This window comes from Pagrus major, chromosome 4 (assembly GCF_040436345.1).
Source record: "Pagrus major chromosome 4, Pma_NU_1.0".
Lineage (NCBI taxonomy): Eukaryota > Metazoa > Chordata > Actinopteri > Spariformes > Sparidae > Pagrus > Pagrus major.
The window spans coordinates 23,458,337-23,479,742 of NC_133218.1; the positions used below are offsets into that span (position 1 = coordinate 23,458,337).

General features: G+C 41.3%; 1 protein-coding gene across 1 annotated transcript; it reads left to right on the forward strand.

The window, feature by feature from the left end:
• Positions 1-10,949: 10,949 nt before the first annotated feature.
• Positions 10,950-21,325, forward strand: ctr9 (CTR9 homolog, Paf1/RNA polymerase II complex component). The gene is made up of 23 exons (XM_073464416.1): positions 10,950-11,105; positions 12,655-12,753; positions 12,846-13,085; positions 13,189-13,306; positions 13,389-13,478; positions 14,481-14,737; positions 14,827-14,934; positions 15,022-15,258; positions 15,399-15,617; positions 15,721-15,904; positions 15,989-16,077; positions 16,172-16,357; positions 16,984-17,071; positions 17,156-17,304; positions 17,384-17,500; positions 17,590-17,735; positions 17,846-17,917; positions 19,455-19,590; positions 19,705-19,857; positions 19,969-20,120; positions 20,207-20,300; positions 20,402-20,514; positions 20,607-21,325. Exons 1-23 carry the CDS (start codon positions 11,061-11,063, stop codon positions 21,028-21,030), a joined length of 3,516 nt encoding a protein of 1,171 aa, XP_073320517.1. The 5' UTR covers positions 10,950-11,060; the 3' UTR covers positions 21,031-21,325.
• Positions 21,326-21,406: the final 81 nt, after the last annotated feature.

Consider the following 21,406-nt stretch of genomic DNA (forward strand, 5'->3'; position numbering starts at 1 on the left):
TTAATGTCATTTTAATGTCTTTGCATGTTAGCATGGCAAAGTTAGCATTTAGCTCAACGCACCACAGACCCGCTAGCCTGACTGCAGACTGCTTAGTTTAGGACTGTGTCTGTATGTGTCATACAACCTTACTTGTTTGTCCTGTTACATTTTTGTAGCCTGTCGTGATGTGTTCTCATGTGTATCGCGATAAAGTTCTGATAATCAAATGCCATTATATCTTATAATGTTAGCATGCTAAAACGCTAAACAAAGATGATGAATACTGTGCTGTAAAAATCAAACCTGCTTAGCATCAACATGTTAGCGATGTCATAGTGAGAATGTTAGCATTTAACTAAGAGCTGCTAGCATGGCTGTAGACTCTTAGTTTTATGTATGACTGCATGCATGTGTCATGTATACTCAATGCTTGCTTACTCTGCTACAGTTTTTTAGTCCCTTCTTATGTTTTGCATTGTCTGTTGCATGTTTGTGAGGTCAATGTGAGCATATTAGCATGCTGACATTAGCAATTAGCTCACAGCCCCACAGAGCTGCTAGCATGGCTGTAGACTGTTAAGTTTATGACTGTGTGTGTGTGTGTGTGTGTCTTGGGAACAGGGGTTTGCCATGCGACCTTAGTGTTTGTTTGTCCTAATACGTTTCTGTAGCCTGTTTTGTCTTGTCTGTTGTAGTGAAGTTATGATTATCAAATGCCATTGTATGCATCTGTTTTATAACAGCTTTTATTATGTTTCTTTGATGCTGTATCCTGAAATATGTGCTTTGCTGTTGCCTCTTTTCTTGTTTAACATCAACGTGTCCAGTGATTGCAGATGAAGCCTTTTGGTTAAATCTGGCACTTTTGAAATCACACTGATTTTGGTTAATATGTGCTGCCTCTGATAAATACATTTAAAAAGTACAGTATTGTTGAGAAAATGCTAACATTCAGCTTGTCGAAATTTGATTGGTTCAAATAAGATGAAACCTTCCTCGTATTAACAATGACTGCATTCAAATCATGAGGTGCTGTAACATTAAACTGGCAGGGCACATGTCACATTTATGCCCAACATAAAATGTTGATTGTTCATCCTTCTGCAGCTTTGAACGCAGCTTCATTTGGTAAGCAAAACAAAAAGTCCACGCCTACACTGGACGAACTTTAGACAGAGGGCTATAAAATAAACATAGAGATGATTATTGTCTGTTCATTTAAAATACAATGCTCCCCACTGAGGCCACACACTGTTTCTCAGCAACCTCACCATGTTTCAAACCCTCCTCCACTCCATTGTTTCTCTCCACAGAGAAACAATTAAATATAAGACTTGGCCCTCTGAGCCATCAGGAAGAATTTGGAAGTATTTGCAAGGACTTTTCCTGAAGGAATCAAAGGAAAGTGATCCTCTGGCCAAAAACTTATTGCAACATGATTAGTATCTGAAAATATGTGATGAAATGGCTACATCCAGCAGCTTCGAGGAACAGGGGTTTGCAGAACGATAATGACGATTTTGTTTCCCTTTCCCTGAGGGGAGAGGTGCCTAAAATGTAACGTGTCCCAGTTGTAACATGCACTCTTTCACTATCATGACGTCACCATGTCGGCATTTAGCAAGTGCAATACTAAACATCCCTGAGAAATATCAACAGGAATCATCCACTCTGCAGGGAATGGCGGCGGAAAAAACAGTTTAGCGAAAGCTTACTAAAAATTAAGACCCAAGGGTGTTTTTAAAAAGATACATTTGTGTTTGTGGGCTATATTGTGGAGCTAAAACCCACAAAGTTGTCTATCTATGTCACAAGTCTTTTTTATGTCATGCATGCTAGTCCTAGTCAGTAAGTAACGGCAAGACATGGGCATAACCAGCGGAAAGTATTACATTATTTAAGTTTAAAAAAATCTTGTAAAAAATGAACAATGTTACACTCCCCTCGTTTCCTTACTTTAAAGGAAAAATTTGACATCTTGAGAAATACACTTATTTGCTGTCTTGTTAAAAGACGAGTAGATTGGTACCATTCTCATGTTAATATGGTAGGTGGTAATGGTATGGTAGGTATGGTTGTACGGCAGCTGTTAGCTTAGCTTAGCGCAAAAGACTGGAAACGGGGAAACAGCTAGCATGGCTTTGTGTGGAAGTAAAACAAATCTGCCTACCAGCACATCTAAGGATTAAATAAGTTATATTTAAGTTATTTAATGAGTACAAAAAACTAAGTGTAAAAACAACATGCTGTAGGTAGTTGAGTTTTTTGTGTTTTTGTTGTGTGTATTACACAAACAAGATATAATGTGGTAATTAGGGGGATTCAGAGGTGTTGGTAGGTGGGTTTTTTGTAAAATCACTCCTGTATTGCAGCTAAAAGCCTGCATTGTGTACTTTGTGAGCACGAATCTCAGAATCAGATTTCTCAATGTCTTTACATAAACTTGCTCATAGCACTTGAGAACCATTAAGACGTAAATGTAAAGTGGGCTGACCCACAGGCACTGAGAACAGGAAACTCACACTCACTGGTTTAGCCCTTTCAATTGAAAAAAGTCTGACAAAGTATAAAAGTTTTGTCAATTAAAATGGGCTGTAGCTAAAAATACTTCACCCTGTCTCTGTTTACATAAAAAAAAGAAGAAAATCATTCAGACCTCCCTTAATTCTCCCCATGGCCCTCTTTGATAGATAACATACCCTCCCTCAGAGCTTACTCTCTCTTCCTCCTCACTGTACCAGCTGTTGTGTGCAATGTAAATATCTGCTGGGCCTATTTTCAGACATCCTCAGGGATTACCATCAGAGAAGGAAGTAGCTTTAATTCATCAGTGTCTCACGGAGTACCCTCAACCACGATAACACTGATGCTGTATTTCTGTCATGCAGACCATCATACCATTCATGGGTAGCTGTGGAGGCTCGCTGACTTCTGGGATTACAGGAGGTGGAGGAGGACTCTCCGTTCTGTCTCCGTCTTCAGGCTCCACATTGGACTCGTCTGTACAGCCTGTGGCATCTGTTCCTGGATCAGCTGGCAGACTGGGACCTGAAGACTGATTATGAGAAACTACAAATCAACTTCATGTGTAGAATTTATATCATGTAAAATAAGTCCACACCGATGGAAGCTCCTCTCTTCCACAGAAAACTCTGCTCCTAAAATGCCTCGTCAGTGGTCTCGCCTTCAATTCTGTGACTTCATGACATCACACTACGTCACCATGTCACACATTTGAATAATTTTTGCCCAGTTGGCACATAGGAATTAATTTAGCACTGCTGATCTGTTGTTGTTAGCTGGCTCAGGTGTGTATGAGCTGACCAATCAGAGCAGACTGAGTATTTGGGAGGTGGGGCCTTAAAGAGACAGGAGCTAACACAGAGCTTTTTAGACAGAGGGGGAATAAAATGCTGCTGCAATGGACAGTGTTAGAAAACTGCTATGTTTTTTTTTTTTGTTTTTTTTTTGTTAGCATTAAAGCATGTAAACCTATTCTAGTAGTAACCCAAAATAAAATTATGAACCTGAAAATGAGCATAATATCTCTCTTTTAATAAAGTACTATTACTAAAATTATACATTTAAGTCTTATTTGATTTAGGTTGAAAGTCCAGTGATGACGAGTGAAGCTATAAACTTTTAAATGTCAGGATAACGATGTTACAGCCTTATGGCAAAAATAGACACACACACACACACACACACACGGCACCCCCATGAGGGGTCATCAGATGCCTCTGCGGGGTCATGAGATGAAAACAGCGCAGGAAATAGAAAATCTAATTCTGCAACAATATTAGTTATGTTTACTTTTTGGGATATTTTTCTAGTCTTTGCTATCTTCTTTCAAAAAAGTTATACTTCTTCAAGACAAAAAATTAAAAAAGAAACAAAAAAACAAAAAATGACTTAACTACTACAACTTAACCTTGTATCTACGGGTCACAGGTGAAAAAGTTTTGGTACTTCTGCCGTAAAAGTTTACATGTTCATGTGGTCCGAGAGAGGATTTTATGCAAATATTTAAAGTTTTTTTTAATGCTTTACAAATGCAATATCATCAAGTGCATGAAGTCTAAAAGATTTGCTAAGTGTATTCACACACTCTTTCACTCTTTTTTTTTATTATCAAGTTTTGCAGCACAGAGACGAGCAGTGTCTCAACAGTGACAGTAATGTCAGAACCTCAAGTTAAAATCTTTAATACCAGCATGATTTATTCTGGCAGTTTTTGTTCCCACAGGAGTGTTATGACCTCTACAAGACAAAATAAATCCCTGATTATAAAAACATCTCCATGCAGCAGTTCCCTGGTGTTCATGTTGTAAAATACTGACTGGACGAGTCTGGACACCCGATGGCAATCATATGATTTTATAATATGCTGGCGCTTCTTCACATTATTTTACAGAATATTTAGTTAATTCAGATTATATATCCAACATGTCCAGACACTGACTTCAGCAGAGCAACATACACATAAAGTTACATCACTTTAACCAATGTAACCTTCTGAAATCAGAATCATTAAAAACAAGTATATCACTTGTTACTCTGTAGCAAAGCAAACACTGAATTTAAACACAAACCTGAGGAGGAGCTTCTTCTGTGACTCCGGCCTCCAGAACATTCAGCTGCTCGTCAGTGTCGGCGGCTCGGTCCAGAGCCTTCTCCACCCTCAGGGTGATGCTCTCCATCCTCACCCTCACCTGGCTCACCCTCCGCTCGCTCTCTCGCACCAGCTCGGCGGTCTCCAGGGCGCTGTTGACCATCGCCTCCATCCTTCTGAGGGTCGTCAGAAGGCCGTCCGCGGTCACCTGAAAGTGGGATTGCTCCTGCTCTGAGGCTGCTCCACCTGTGACCTCCGTGGCCACTGCTGCATCCCTCTGATCCTTCACCACCTTCTCCACAGCTCTGTCTGGCTCTCCTCTCTCAGTGTTGGTTCCCCTGTCGATATGAAGAACTCTACTGCTGTTCTTCTGCTCTGCGACACACTCCTGTGCAGATCTCAGAGAGGCTTGCAGGTGACGGACCTGCTCTCTCATATCACTGACCGTCTGCTCTGCCTGCTGGAGCTTTGCTTGTGTCTCAGAGAGCTCCTGGACCGAATAGGTTTCTTTCGTCCGTGCCTTAGCGCCCTCTACACTGCGGGCTTTCCACCAGTTCACCACAGCCACCTTCTTGGCCTCCTGGATCTGACTCTGACTCCCGGTCTGGCTTTTCTTTTGCTCCAAGGCTCTGCACCGCTCCTCCACCTTCTCCCCTTTCTCCTCCCACACACACTTGTGCAGCTCCAGCTCCTGCAGCCTGAAACCACCACCACCACAGCTTTATAAACATCTCCTTTACACACTGTTATGTCTGTAGTTACCAAGGGGTACTAAAACTGCACTTAGCCCCGATAGACCCTAACACACAGAGGACAGTAACTCATGTGGGTTGCATAACGGAGATGCCCATAAACACACTGTCATATCCAGACACCCCTTTTATTAGCCTGAGGAAGCTTCTCAGAACAGAGACCAACATCAACCAAATCCAGTTTGTTACCATAACAGGAAAAAGGGAGGTAAAAAACTCACATACACATTGACAAGCTGCTGCTTGATGCGTGCCTGTTGCTGCTGGCGGTGAGGAAAAGGCCTCTCTTGTGTTTCTACTGGAGCAGAGTCCTGCGTCTAAGAGATAAGACAGATTTAAACACATACATGTTACTACATGCCACAGGTATCCTCTGTTGAGTGTCCCCTCTCTGCTCACCCTCTCAGGATACTTATTGTGCAGAAGAAGAGCTATTTCTGCAGACTTGATCCTGTGGATGATGCTCTGAATATCATCGCTGTGTGTGTGCAGGGATGGGAGGCTGATGTCGTCCAGACCTCTGTGATGCTGCTGCAGACCAAGAGAGCGACATGAAACAGAAAACCACCACCATGAAAACATAAACTGTTGCTCCCGAGTGTTTCCTACCTGCTGCATATCCTGCATCTCGCTCTGCAGAGAGCGGTGGTTCGGAGGATCTCGACTGTAGAGACTCTGAGGACTGATGCAGTGTCTGTCGTACCTGCCGGGGACAGACAGACGAGATGAAGCTTCAACCTTCAACTATTTGGGAAAATTCATACACAATATTGTTGAGATATTCTATAAATCATAATGTCACTCTGCTCATAAGCTTGCAGTTATTTTTCTTTTTTTGATAAAGCCCAGGTAGATGCTTGAGATGCCTCTTGAGCTTGTGCTTACACAAGTCCCATTTATTAAAATTACCTGAGGAGAACCTGGTGTGAATGTTCCTGTAACCTCATCAGGTCTGACTGCAGGCCCTACAACAGCAGAGCAGAGTTAATTCATGTCTTTATTTTTCTGTTTATTTGACAGGGACAATACATCTAATCAAAATGCAACCAGCGCAATGTATACAGGATTTCTAGGCACGGCTTATTTGCAGTCCTCGTCCCTTGTTAGGCTAATGTGTGAAATAACAACCAAATGTACATTTAAAACCATTTAAATCAAATCTGATTGACTATTTTAGTTTAGTTCTGCCCACTTCCTGTACATTAATGGTGTACTCGTTCATCCCTATTTGAAATGATTAATGGTGTTATCACATTGAACATGATGTAACCTATCTGCACTACTCTATATTAAGTATGACATGTCAAATAGGAGTGTGTAAATCAAACCTCGATCATGTTGTGATTCTCCACATGAGAGCTCTTCATCTTATCCATGAGAATGTCTTTCTGTACGGGAACATTCGAGACACGAGGTAAAATAAAAACATCCAACTGACCATTTTTTCCTGATCAAATCGCGTAGATAGACCAACCTTTGTGATTTCTCCGTCTTTCAGCGCCAACATAACCAGAGTTTTCTCGAGTTCGGCCTGCGAACATTAGGATGTTTAACTCTCAGTTCAAACTCCTAATATAGAGACAAACACAAGTGTGTGTTTGAATTATGGATCTGTTCCTACCCTCAACTCAGCGTTGGCTTTTCTCAGTTTGTTGATGCTGTCTTCAGAACAGGTCCTTTCAAAGGTAAGTTTTTCATTCTGCGCAGACACAAATGTTTTACAAGAACAGAACATCAACTTTTTCGAAAATTTGGACTTACATTTAAGATCTACATTACCTTGTCTTCAAGCCTCCTAATGTGACCCTTCAGGCATTCAACCTCATTGCTCTGGTGATAAAAAAAGATTCAAACCTAAATATTTGCCATAAAAAATACATAAATACTTAGACGGTAGCTTCACAGGTGGGCTGCTAAGTTTGTGCTGTACCAGTTTGGTGCAGCTGGTCTGAGTGCGACCTGCTCTCTCCTGGGCCTCTTTAGACGCCCGACGGGTCTCCTCCAGTTCTTCTGTCAGGGATCTGCTTCTTGCTGCTGACCGCTGAGCACTGCACACAACCAAAAACACATAAGATCTTATTGTTTTAGTCAGCAGAGGATCCACCTTTATTCAGCCAAGAAAGAACAAGTGATCAATATAAATGTATAAAAGAATGAGGGTTGAGCCACATTATCTGAGCTGCTCGAGTGCAGTTTTCTACAACAACGAAAACCTTCTCTAAGATTTAGTGAGTGTTATAGGCAGTCTGGTCTGGTTTCAATAGCCTCATAGCCACAAAAGATGCATAAGTCACTCTATGAATGTATAAATGTTACTACTGAAGAAGAATTTAAATATGAAAGAAAGTCTATGACATGATTTATGGTCCATTTGACAACTTTGTAGTGTATCACAGGTTCAGAAAATACAGATCATGTGACTCACATTTAAGTTGTAGATATGTTAGTTTCTGTATTAAAGAAACACATTAAAGTGTGTTTACAGGTCTTGGGGAGTACTTCTGCATATGTGAAAAAAGTAGTTCAAAGCCTTTTGTGGCTCCACAGGAAGCTGTGTGTAATCTGATAAACTGCCTCCAGTGATGTCACTCAGTGGCTAAGTTGCATTGTGGGTAATGTAGGCACCACGTTTTGAAAAGAAAGAAGAATGTGTGAAATGAAAAGACAATATCTCTGATTCTGCTGTATCGATTTGGATCATTTGTTTTGAATGAGTCCAACAGTGTTATAGAAATGCAGTGTTAGACCAGTGGACTGCTTTTCAGAAACTGGTGCCTAAATTACCCACAATACAACTTAGCCACTGAGTGACCCCAAGACCTGTTTAAATAAAAATTAAGTAAATTGTTCCCATGCTTTCCACAGGTAAAATAAACATGTATCTTTTTAGTTTACTTCTGCTTCAACACAATTTTCCCAGTCAGTCTTAATGTGCATAAGCTAGATTGGACAATGCCTTTTCACTCTTTATAATTCAAGCTTCTTACGTAGATAATATTATTTTTAAATGTAGCTAAAAAGTGCCACTTATAAGGGATCTGATTCAGGCTGCAAATTTTGCAAGTCCATATTTTAAACATATTTCAGTCCGTATTTGCACATTTAGAATCTGCTTATTAAGTATTTGGGATCTCTGATGAATGACATCTTATACTCTGTGTTAAATTTTGATTTTGTGTTGGAAGAAACTGAAATTAAATGAGATAACGAAGTGCCTTTGTATAGTACACATGGCTTAGATGAGGAAGACAGTAGTTAAACCTCCACCTGGCCAGCTTTGCTCTCAGCTCGGTGATCTCCAGAGTAAGCTGCAGGTTCGTGTCCTCACACTGAGCCACCGTCCTCAGCAGGCTGCTGTTCTGCTCGCTCAGCTTGCGGTGAGCGTGCTTCAGGTCAGCCACGGTGCCTAACAGCTCTTTCCCATCACTGAGGCCAAACAAACAGTTAGTGGTGAAGTGTGACAACACACAGTGATAACGGGAGGTAAACACGCACAGTTATTAAAGGAGTGACACTGACCAGGAACACTGGTGGCTGTCTGAGGACGCAGCTTTGCTTTGAGAACCTGAGAAATCCAAACCTGAAAGATAAAAAGGTTCAGTGAATTGTCTTCTGATGTGATTAAGATACAATTTCTCAGAAGTCTGAACAAAACAGTGGCAGCCTACCTTTTACAGGCAGTCTAGAAGAGTCTGGCCAAGATAAATGACTGCCATCCACATCGGTGCTGAAACACAAGAACAGTCTCATAGAAAACGATGATTTATAAAAGACTTAATCAGCAACACATTAGCTGGACACAAAAAAAATTTAACTGTGTTTGCAAAATGATTAAAAATTGAATATCATGCCTATCCGCAGCCCTACATGACATCCACAACGTTGTAGTTTTGTCTCACCTGTCCTGGCTGCACTGTGCGATCCACTGCCTCATGGTGGAGTGGAAAGTCTCTCTGCCCACATGTGGGTCCTGACAGTCAGGGTCGAGCAGCCATCGCAGGGAAGCCAGCCGGTCCTGCTCCGGACTCTGAGCCGTCATGGTCTGCAGGTACTGAAGGATGGTGGAGGCCAACACCTCTCCTGAAAGACGAGAGAGACGCAGGAACAATGACTCTGCTTCAGATGATTATTTGAACCTGTTTTGTTGAAATCAACATCAGTCCGTGTACCTGTGCTGGAAGTGTTACATGTGTTATACATGATGTCAAGCAGTTCATGTTCAGAGAATCCTCCTGTGTCTTTGCTGACGTCATCCCTCGTTTCACAGTCGGGTGGCTCCCACACTGAACATGTAGAGATGAAGAAAAGTTAAAGTACGTTGATAAACTAGAAGTATACTGTACATCTAAAGCAAATAAAACATTTGTCTTGTCTTTGATCAAATAAAAAGGAACTGCAACACTTACCATCATTTCCATCAGACATTGTGCTTGTTTCTCCTGAATCCCCCGGACTGTCACATTCTTATATGACCTGATAGTTTAATAAACATGAAATATATCCTTTCTATAATCTATTATGTTTAAAAGGTACAACTCAAAGTAGAAATATGACAAAACTCATAGTCTGTGTATCATTTTAATATATTAAAATCAATAAATATCTAATATGAAATTAAATGTCTATGATTTAAACAGAAACAGGGCTACTTAGAACATATTTTCTTTGTCATCGTGCAGTGAGGTAGAAAAATAAAGAGTTTATTAACTCATAAGCAATAATAATGACAATACATGTTTTGAAGTGGAAGCACACAATAGCTCAATCAAATGTCGTACCTACTAAATTTCCAATACAAAAATATCAATTCTGTATGTGTTGAATATACAGGTATGACAATATTGTGCACAATAAGATTATAAGGTAATGAATTTAATTGTCTTATAGTTACATACTCATCAAATATCACTTAAAAAAGAGAAATAAGTTATTAAAAAATAAATAAAATACTTACTTCTCAATCCAGTCCAGTCCTCTGTAAAGAAAAAAAAAACAAGGGTTTCAAATGATAAATCAGGAGCTTTATGTTTCCATTACCATTTCTCCAACCTTCCTCTGATTCCCTGTGATGGTTGCACAAGAAGTCTTCAAGATGCTCTTATGCTTGTTTTAACTGCTTCACATCAAAACCAGCTGACACCCCCCAGCCCACCTCTCCCCCACCTTCCTCCCCCATCCCACTCCTGCCAAAACGCTGCCCTTAATGGGTGTCAATTTAAATTCACCAGGTTCACATATCAAATTCACGGTCTGCCAGGCATTTCCTCCACTATTTGAACTTTGAAGTCAGAAAATGTAAGAAGCCAATTTCATTATTTTCAGACAATTAAAAAATAATAATACTGATATTACAAATGAAACTGGATTTTCTTCATAATTGTCTGACTTTCATCTGCGTGTTTAGTTCCGTTTGTAAATAAACTATTACTGAATCGCATTAGCTGAGTGAAAACCCACTGAGAGTATTCCTGGAGAGGCTAAATATATTTGAATGCAGATATCCACTGTGTGTTTTCTTCAGGGAGCATCGGGTGTTCAACTTCAGGTGGAACGCTTCCAAGATCATGATCTCGCCGGACACAATTTCCGTTGCACCGTACGTCTATTTGTTTCCTATCGGAAGCATGAAGTAGCTACCAACAGACAGCGGGCTTAAACACTTTTTAAAAATATTTTTACAAATCTAACTTCAAGTGGATTTTTCGTCCGCCAAGATGTCTCGGGGCTCTATCGAGATCCCGTTGCGGGACACGGATGAGGTAAAAGTCGTCTAATTAGTAAACTTGATTTATTGTGGATGTTTGGCTGAGTGAACCTCGCTGCGCTGCTGCTAGCCGTGTATGCTAACTCCAGCTAGCATCAGCTAATGTTCAACACAGCGACGTATCTAATGTAAAGACCGTGTGAGAAGATATTTGCAAGTCGACACGAAACGTAAACGCTATCAAGAACGTTTGGAGCAAACGATATTAAAGTGCTAACGTTAGTAAAATTACCATTATGAATGTGTAAAGAAATATGAGCTCAGACATTGATTCAAGTTATTAGGTCAGTTATTGTTTTGTTTTCCATCAATAACGCTTGACAAAGCTGCCCACGTTGAATGCAACTTTACTTAAAGAACTTTAAATTTAAATCCACATCTTATTATATATTATGTTTCAGCTACAGCAGCATCGGTGACAATCTTAGCTTTCTACTGCAACTTAAGAAAGCATCAAAAGTAGTGTACCTGGACCTTGACTAATGATGGCAGTAGTGCGTCTTTTACAGTATATTTTAATTTTATATCATCATCGATATACACTAAGCTGCCAGGCTGAAGTTTGTGGTGCTGCTGAGTTGTGTTGCTTCGTACACAGAGGTGATTTTAATATTTAGGCTGCTCTTATTGATGTAACCAGGCTGGACAAATTGTGAGAAACACCTCTCAGTACAACAATACAATTCAACTGCAATACAATTCAACTCCAAATGACCATAGGTGAATTAACATCCCCCCGCTGAGTGTTACAATCTTTATGAGGGTAGGATTTGTTGCAGCAGTGCTGCATAATTTAAGGTATGTGTACCTAATTAACTAATGATTGAGTGAATAGTATGATATTGTATATTTTTTGTAAAAAAACATGGAAAAGCTATGAATAGATACAATACAGAGACAGGAATATCAGTTTTATGGCTAATTCAGTAAATTGAATACTTTACAAAACATAGTACTCGGTTGAGTTGATGCAAAAGTCACCCAAAAATCCAGTAATGACAATAAAAGCAGTAACATCACCCACAGTGGCCTAATATACCTCGAGACATTGCAGACTAAGGGATAACTAACATAGTATGAATGATATTGTAAAAGCTATTGCTATCACATTCTGGTGAACGACTAACTTCTCTGATATTCAAAAGGAGGTTTGTACTTGGACTAGTTGACGAGTCTGAAAGTAAGAAAACAGTCAAAACTGGGCAAAATGTATTGAATAAAAAAATACTGAGCATTTTACATCTTAAGCACAACAGTTAACCAGCATCCATTAGAAGTAAATGCTTGTTTTTTATACAGCAACATAGCGCGAGGAGGACGTGACAATTCACTGTAGTACAAATTATGCCAGTATGAAATTTAAATCTGTACATTAATCAAACAATAATGATACAGGTATTTCTGGTGCTGACTAGTGATGTCAGTAACGTTTAATCGACTCTTCAACTAATCGCACACATCCCTAATTCATAACAATCTGAAATGATACATGAGTCTTTTTCAGATGTTGGTGCTTAACGACTTGAACAAACTGTATCTTGTAGGTTATCGAGCTCGACTTTGACCAGCTGCCAGAAGGAGACGAGGTCATCAGTATCCTGAAACAGGAACATACACAGTTGCACATATGGATCGCTTTGGCGGTGAGTCAGTGGACCTACAGTACCACACACAGTTTAATTGTTAATTTTAGTCCATTTGCCAGTTGTGACAGTTTGCACTCTGTCTTTTTCAGTTGGAGTACTACAAGCAGGGCAAAACAGAGGATTTTGTCAAGCTTTTAGAGGCAGCTCGTATTGATGGAAACCTCGACTACAGAGACCACGAGAAAGACCAGATGACCTGTCTGGACACATTAGCAGCTTACTATGTCCAGCAAGCACGTAAAGAGAAAAACAAAGATGCCAAGAAAGAGCTCATCACACAGGCCACGCTGCTCTACACCATGGCAGACAAAATCATCATGTACGATCAGGTAAGAATAAAGTCTGTCTTGGCCTGTGATGATGAGAGACAATTTCAATGGCTCCACTGATGATGTTATAAATATAAATATCACATACTTCTGACTCACTCAGAACCATTTGCTGGGAAGAGCCTGTTTCTGCCTGCTGGAAGGAGACAAGATGGACCAGGCCGACGCTCAGTTCCACTTTGTACTCAATCAGTCCACCAACAACATCCCTGCTTTGCTTGGCAAGATGAATTAAAAAATAACATATTATTCTTCACTTCTGTGGTTGATTGGCTGAAATAATGACACATTTTCATTCGACAGGTAAGGCCTGCATCTCCTTCAATAAAAAGGATTACAGAGGAGCGCTGGCTTATTACAAAAAGGCTCTACGTACAAACCCCGGCTGCCCAGGTAAACATCGTCAACACAGAACGCTGTAGTAATACTACAGTATTATTACTATTTACTAGTAAGTAAGTAAATACAGTTTACATACTTACTACTACTGGAGTCTGATCGACACAAGATATTAATATATGAGAATAAAAAACCTGGTTATGATAATCTGCCAATAGTCTTTTTAACAGACAAATCGAATCAAACTTCTTGGACAGACATCCCTCAATTTCCTTTTTAAATGAACCTTCATGATTAAATAGGACAGTATAAATGAAAATATCAATAACTTTTGCGGTAAATTACTGTAAAATATTACAAATAACCAAAAGGACAAACGATTAATTTGAGCTACATATATAGGAAATGGGAAACATGCAGCTTGAATTAACTATATTTTCATCACCTATTGATTAATTTTCATTGGATTATTCTGCCAATAAGTACTACCATTAATTTATTACCATTAAATTTGAAAATGCTCATTATAATTTCCCTCAGCCCAAATTGACATCAAGTAAAGTCCCAGAGACTCCTCATAAATCACAAAGAAAGACGGCAAATACAGCAAATAATCAAAATAGTTGGAAACTACTCTTCTTTCGATCGATTAATCAACTAATCGTTATAGCTCTATCAATATGCAGTGTAATTAAATGGAGAAAAGCAGCAAATACTTACTTTTAAGAATTTCTGGGAGTTCTGTTTTATGATTGGCATAAATTATCAAATTTATTGCTGAGTGATTTTGCTGTCACTTGACAAAGTGATGATTGCTTTTGCTGTTGGAAAATCTAGATGAAGTTGCAGCTGGTAGAACATTAATGGACTCTCATCACTTTTATCATATTTAACAACATTGATGCTCACACCCTCTTATCAGTCAAAAGTAAATATTGACCCATGTATCAACCAGGCTCTGTCTGTAGCTCCTGTCATTGTTGCATTGCTTATACAGAGGCATGTTCCAGATTATTCCTCATCTATTTTTTGTCTTGTTGTTGTGTGTCTGTCTAGCTGAGGTACGGCTGGGAATGGGCCACTGTTTCGTCAAGCTCAACAAGCTGGAGAAGGCTCGTTTGGCTTTTGGTCGAGCCCTTGAGCTGAATTCAAAGTGTGTGGGAGCTCTTGTTGGTTTGGCAGTTTTAGAGCTCAACAACAAGGAGGCAGACTCCATCAAGAACGGTGTGCAGCTGCTGTCGCGGGCCTACACCATTGACCCCAGCAACCCAATGGTGCTCAACCACCTCGCCAACCACTTCTTCTTCAAAAAGGTCTGCCGTCACTGCAACACTAACCCAAATCTAAACCAGAGTGTTAGTCAACTATTACCCACACGTGCCTGTTTTCTGTTTACTATCAGGATTACAGTAAAGTGCAGCATCTGGCCCTCCACGCTTTCCATAACACAGAAGTCGAGGCCATGCAGGCTGAGAGCTGCTACCAGTTAGCTCGCTCATTTCACGTGCAGGTAAGATCTTAACTGATCCTGAGGCAGGGCACTGTTTGTGTCATCGCTTTACATCTCTGATAAGTCTGTTCTCCTTCTTCTCTCCAGGAGGACTACGACCAAGCGTTTCAGTATTACTACCAGGCCACTCAGTTCGCCTCGTCCACCTTTGTGTTGCCCTTCTTTGGCCTGGGACAGATGTATGTGTATCGACGAGACAAGGAGAACGCAGCACAGTGCTTCGAGAAGGTTTTAAAGGCCTACCCCAACAACTACGAAACTATGAAAATTCTTGGGTCTCTCTACGCAACATCTGACGATCAGGAAAAGAGGGACATTGCTAAAGTAGGCACCCTGCACGGATTATTTCCTCACAGGCTCGTTAAGATGTTTGCTCGTCTGATTACACTTGTGCTGCAAAAATTATCTAGAGTAAAAGATTGAATGATCATATCTGACTACATGTCACTGTCTTTGTTCCCTAGGGTCATTTGAAGAAGGTGACAGAGCAGTACCCAGATGATGTGGAGGCGTGGATCGAGCTGGCTCAGATCCTGGAGCAGACCGACATTCAAGGAGCACTGTCGGCGTACGGCACAGCCACCCGCATCCTGCAGGAGAAAGTGCAGGCCGATGTCCCCCCTGAGATCCTCAACAACCTGGGCGCTCTTCACTTCAGACTGGGCAACCTTGGAGAGGCCAAGGTAGCTATCAATATACATTAGAGCTTATTTAATTTTTTTCTATGATCATGACGGTTTGCAGGACACTTAATATTTAGTATAAACAATGTCTTCTTGTCCACAGAAATACTTTCTTGCATCTCTGGAGAGGGCCAAAGCTGAAGGAGAGCATGACGAGCATTACTACAATGCCATTTCTGTCACCACGTCCTACAATCTGGCCCGCCTGTACGAGGCAATGTGCGAATTCCATGAAGCTGAGAAACTCTACAAAAACATCCTGAGGGAGCATCCCAACTACGTGGACTGTAAGTGTGCAACATCATACAAGCAAGAGCAAGAAGAAAAACGTTGGTATTCTGTAACAAATTACTCTAATTTTTGACCTTCAGGTTATTTGCGTCTTGGAGCGATGGCTCGTGACAAAGGAAACTTCTATGAAGCTTCTGATTGGTTCAAAGAGGCCCTGCAGATTAATCAGGTACGTTGTCTCCTGTTGTAGTGTCAATATTTTAACAGTGGAGAGAGAAACTCTGGCCAACACTGTCTAATCTATTGTCCTCTGTTTGGTGCAGGATCACCCAGACGCCTGGTCTCTGATAGGAAACCTTCACTTGGCCAAACAGGAATGGGGACCCGGCCAGAAGAAGTTTGAGCGTATTCTGAAGCAGCCGTCCACACAGAACGACACCTACTCCATGCTGGCTCTGGGTAACGTGTGGCTGCAGACTCTGCACCAGCCCACCAGAGACCGGGAAAAGGTTCAGTCAGATGTTATTTAAATTTTTAATGTTATGTCGAAGTTGTTAATATCTAACGTTGAAGTACTTTGGTGAATGCTTTGCTAAATAATTACAGTGATTCACACTACACTACATGCAGTTGTTTTTTTGTTCTTCGGCAAGTGTCAATTCTCTCACTTAAACAGTGCGGTTTTAGAAAGGCAACACACACGATCTGAGGTAAAATTATATTATAAATCAAAAAGATTTGTTGATTTGTTGTAAAAGGTGCCGAGTATTGTATGTGCAACTTTAGAATGAAAACCAATATACAAGCTCCCTCAGTCTGATCATGTCCACTTGTGTCAAAAATACAATTTAATGTAAAATTTGACTCTGTTCTGGCAAAATGCAACAGTTTAAATCCCAACACAGTACAGTATTCATCTTTTACTAACTTCTCAGGATTTCCTTGAACGAAAATGGTAAGATGATATTTCTGAGTTGAATATTTTCTCAAAAACCTCTTACTAACTAACACAATAGGCTTAAAATTAGTCATTAGACTAATTTTTGATGTTAGTGTGAAACCCTGACTTGAGTGTGTGTGTGTGAAGAGAAATGGTAGATCTTTAAATGGAGTAAGGATGTTTTTGTGTTTACAGGAAAAGAGACACCAGGATCGAGCCCTGGCGATATACAAACAAGTCCTGCGAAATGACTCCAAGAACCTCTACGCTGCCAATGGCATCGGTGTGTAGAGCTTTTTTTAATAATTCTTTGTATTCCTGCTACTGTATATGTATGATGTATTAAACATAAACGTCTTGTGTCCAGGTGCCGTCCTGGCCCACAAGGGCTACTTCAGAGAGGCTCGAGATGTGTTTGCGCAGGTGAGGGAGGCCACAGCAGACATCAGTGACGTCTGGCTGAACCTGGCTCACATCTATGTGGAACAGAAGCAGTACATCAGCGCTGTGCAGATGGTAAGGGCCCCAGCTAGGATCACCTATCAAACTGATTATCTTTCTTCATGTTTGTTGAGTATTTTAATCTGCTCCACAGTATGAGAACTGCCTGAAGAAATTTTACAAATACCAGAACACTGAGGTGCTGCTGTACCTCGCAAGGGCGCTTTTCAAATGTGGGAAACTCCAAGAGTGCAAGCAGATGCTGCTGAAGGTAATGTGGAGCAAAAATGAAAGGCTTTTACTTTACGCAGCTATCTGAAAGGAGTCTAACCTTGCCTTTCTAATGTATTCCCCAACAAGGCCCGTCATGTGGCGCCCAGCGACACGGTGCTGATGTTCAACGTGGCTCTGGTGCTGCAGAGACTGGCCACTCTCGTGCTCAAAGATGAGAAGAGCAACTTGAAGGCTGTGCTTAGCGCCGTCAAAGAGCTTGAACTGGCTCACAGGTAAGTGCCATTACACTTAATTTATGTCTCCTCCTCCTACCCCCAGTCCGATCCTCTGGCTGCCCTGTGCCTATTCCTCAAATTTCATCTCCTTCCTCCTCTTCACACAGGTATTTCAGCTACCTCAGCAAGGCCGGAGACAAGATGAGGTTTGACCTCGCTCTCGCTGCTTCCGAGGCCAGGTCAGTCTGAATTAATTTTCACCAGAGATTAATACACACTGGATTTTAATATTTATTTATTAGGTTTTAACTTTAACGAGTCAGAAATACATTGTAACAATAAATGAAATAGTCAGTGATGTAAAACCAACATCCCCCTCCCTAAGGACAGAAACACAAACACGGTCACAACATTATATAAAAGACATGTTGGACAAGATGGCATTGTACAGTAGATTGACATAACAGTAGCACTGGCACTTCCTAGAAACGAGTCACATGTCACCCAAGTTTCCAAAGCTTCTCCAAGAATGTAAGAAAGCAATTCCAAACTTGAATTGATTGATTTCAAATGATCGTATATGTTATCTGTCAAGGACAATGCTTGCAGAAAGCTCTTTAATGTCATCAGATCGTTCACGCTGCACAACTTTCTACCTCGTTGTCAGGAGTCTTACGGTCGTTGTCGTTTTCACACATGACCGATCAGTAATGGGGTAACACACACAATCAAAGATCACACACGTGAGACATGACACGGGAATTATGTGGTCCAAACAGTCCAAGTTGATTTTGCACTGGTTTGCAGCAAAAACACAGGAAGAAAAATAAAATAATATAGGTGAGAGGATGGATTAGGATGCACGAAGGTATTATTTTTGTGCTGAAAACGTATGACTGCCTGTGGTTCAACAAGGATTCACGTTTACATGCTGTGTTGCACCCGGTTCATACGAATGGATGCATGATTAGACTGGGTTCAGAGAGGAAAGGAGAGGAGGGTCTGCTCTCATTGGCTGTGCCTCGTACCAGGCTTCCTGACCTGTCAGCGACTCAACCAGATATTTAACCTGCTAGATATCCAGCAGACGTCGGTGACGCGCAGGCGAGCTGTCCCCGAACAGTTCACATACACCGACTGTTATTAACGGGAGTGTGCGCTTAATCCAACTCGATCTGGGCCTTTTTGAGGGCAAGTTCCCAAAAAAGGTCTGTGACGGCAAGATCAGGGCTAAAAGCCGGTAATGTTAATTTAGCTTTAGCCATCGAACAACAGACAACAGGGCTTTTTACATCTTTCCAGCAAAGACCGATTTAACATCTTGCTTGTAATAGACAAAAATCAGTCATTTTCTTCTCTTTGCTGTTTAACGTGAAATCCTCTGGTTACAAATTAGGAATACAAATACAAAGAGCAACCGGGGACTGGATTTAAGATCATTTGACAGATGCATTTAATTTGTTTTCAGCTGTTAAAATAAAGACACCAATTCTTCCATCCATATTGGCCTCGAACTGTATGTTTTTTAAAAAAGTTACATTTTGCAGACATTAAGAGATTTTCTTTATTTTGCGTCATACTTAAATTGAAAAAACCTTAATGTCACAATCAGCCCTGGCCCCTAAAGTAGTTGTATTTTAAAGCTAATATCAGCATATACTAATAGCTTCTCTATGTTTGATTTTATTGTCTTACATGGAGCTCGTGCTGGAGTTGTGTTCATTTAGTGCATGTTGTAATATATTTGAGGGGTTTGGGTGTGTTGTGGGGTTGCAGGCAGTGCTCTGACCTGCTGAGTCAGGCTCAGTACCACGTGGCGAGAGCCAGAAAGCAGGATGAGGAGGAGAAGGAGCTTCGGGCCAAACAAGAACAGGAGAGGGACCTGCTGCGTCAGCAGTTGATGAAAGAACAGGTACTACTCGTTTCCAAAGGCTTTTGGAACCTTTTATACTCACTATAACTAGTTTTTTTTGGCTACAATCAAGTGCTTCTCATTAATTGGTTGGCTTGTCACCCTCGAACGTAGGAAGAAAAGCGGAGCAGAGAGGTGGAGGAACAGAAGAAGCTCCTGGAGCAGAGAGCATTGTACGTGGAGAAGACCAAGAACCTGCTCACCTTCGCCGAGGGATCAAAGGAAATGGCCAAAGAGAAGAAGAAGGGAGGCGGTGGAGGAGGACGTGTGAGTGTTGGCACCGATAGAAATCTCATGAGCAGATTCAGACACTGAGCAGAAACTGTAGGGAATTCAGTGTGGATAACGTACTCCTTTTTTTCCCCTTCATCTTTAAAGCGTAAGAAAGGAGCTGACATGGATGAGTTTGTTAATGATGACTCCGATGAGGACCTGCCAATGAAGAAGAAGAAGAAGAGAAGAGGGGGCAGCGGCAGCGAGCAGGAAGAGGGTGAGGACGGAGAGAAGAAGTCACGCAAGAAGAGGAGGAGGTGAGTCTGCTGCACTGTACTGTAGTTAATTTTGACTGTTACACAAGGCACACAAGACACTCAGAGCACATGTCCTGCTTTTTCAGACCTACTAAAGGAGGAGATGACAGTGATGATGAGGAAGGAGGATCACGGCCCAAGAAGCAGCGTAAACCCAAAGAACGCAAGAAGTTTGAAAAGGTCCTTTGAGTCTTCTGTTCTCTTGTCGTGACTCATGTTCTGGAAATCCTTATGAAAATTGTTTTCATGCCTAATTTCTGTTAATGTCTTCTAATTTTTAGCCTCAGCCTGAGCGTCTGCCACCTTCTCTCAAAGGAAAGATCAAGTCTAAGGCCATCATCTCTTCCTCTGACTCCTCTTCAGATGAGGATGGACTGAAAATAGCTGAAGACAGGTAAAAGCATAAACTATAAATTGCGTGCAATGTGTGAAAATTAAAAGTGGATTCGTACAACATTAAATTAACGCGTGCACTTTCTCACTCAGACAACAAAGAGACAGCGGGTCAGGATCTGAGGAGGAGGGCGGCGGCCACAGGAAGCGCATTGCGTCCGACAGCGAGTCAGATGGTGGAAGGAACCGCTCTGGCAGCGAAGCAGGCAGCCCTCGTCGCTCTGCAGGCTCGGACGATGACGACTCCGGCAGCGACCGTCCAGTTAAGAAGAGGAGGGTGCAGCGACAGTCTGACTCGGAGCAGTCGGACAACGAAAGCAAGAGGAGTCGGTCAGGATCGGACGATGAGTCCCGGCCTGGTTCGCCCGCCGCAGCGTCTGACCGAGGATCAGACCGAGGATCAGACCGGGGATCTGAACGGGGCTCAGAACGGGGCTCAGACAACGAGGGCTCCCCACGGCGCTCTGACAACGGCTCTGAACCTGAAGCCTCCAACAACGATGATGACAGCGATTAAATCTTCAAATGTTCCTCACAGACTCGTCCCCTTTAATGCTGAGAAAACTCTCCACATCTGCATTTTTATTTTCTAGTAAAAGCAGGAGTTTCTGTCCACATCATATCTTTGAATTAGCCTAGAAAAGTTTTTTTGTGACAGAGCATTATGGTGTATTCCTCACGTCTTGTGTCTTTTCAGAGATGCTGTGTTTTGTTAATGACAAAGGTGTCAACTTTTTCTGATGAGGGTCAGAGAATGACCCAAAAATGAGTCCTTGCCTCAAAATTTCAAATAAAAACAAGGAATTGTGTAAGACGTGGACCCTCTGCTTCTGTATTATACTGTTATTCTCCTGTGTCTATTCTTTTACCTTTTGTGGAAGTAAAGAGTTGCT

Coding starts and splice junctions, on each gene's coding strand:
- ctr9 (XM_073464416.1), top strand. CDS start 11,061: ATGTCTCGGGGCTCTATCGAGATCCCGTTGCGGGACACGGATGAG. Junction 12,754..12,845: donor ACATATGGATCGCTTTGGCG/GTGAGTCAGTGG, acceptor TGTCTTTTTCAG/TTGGAGTACTACAAGCAGGG. Junction 13,307..13,388: donor CAACATCCCTGCTTTGCTTG/GCAAGATGAATT, acceptor TTCATTCGACAG/GTAAGGCCTGCATCTCCTTC.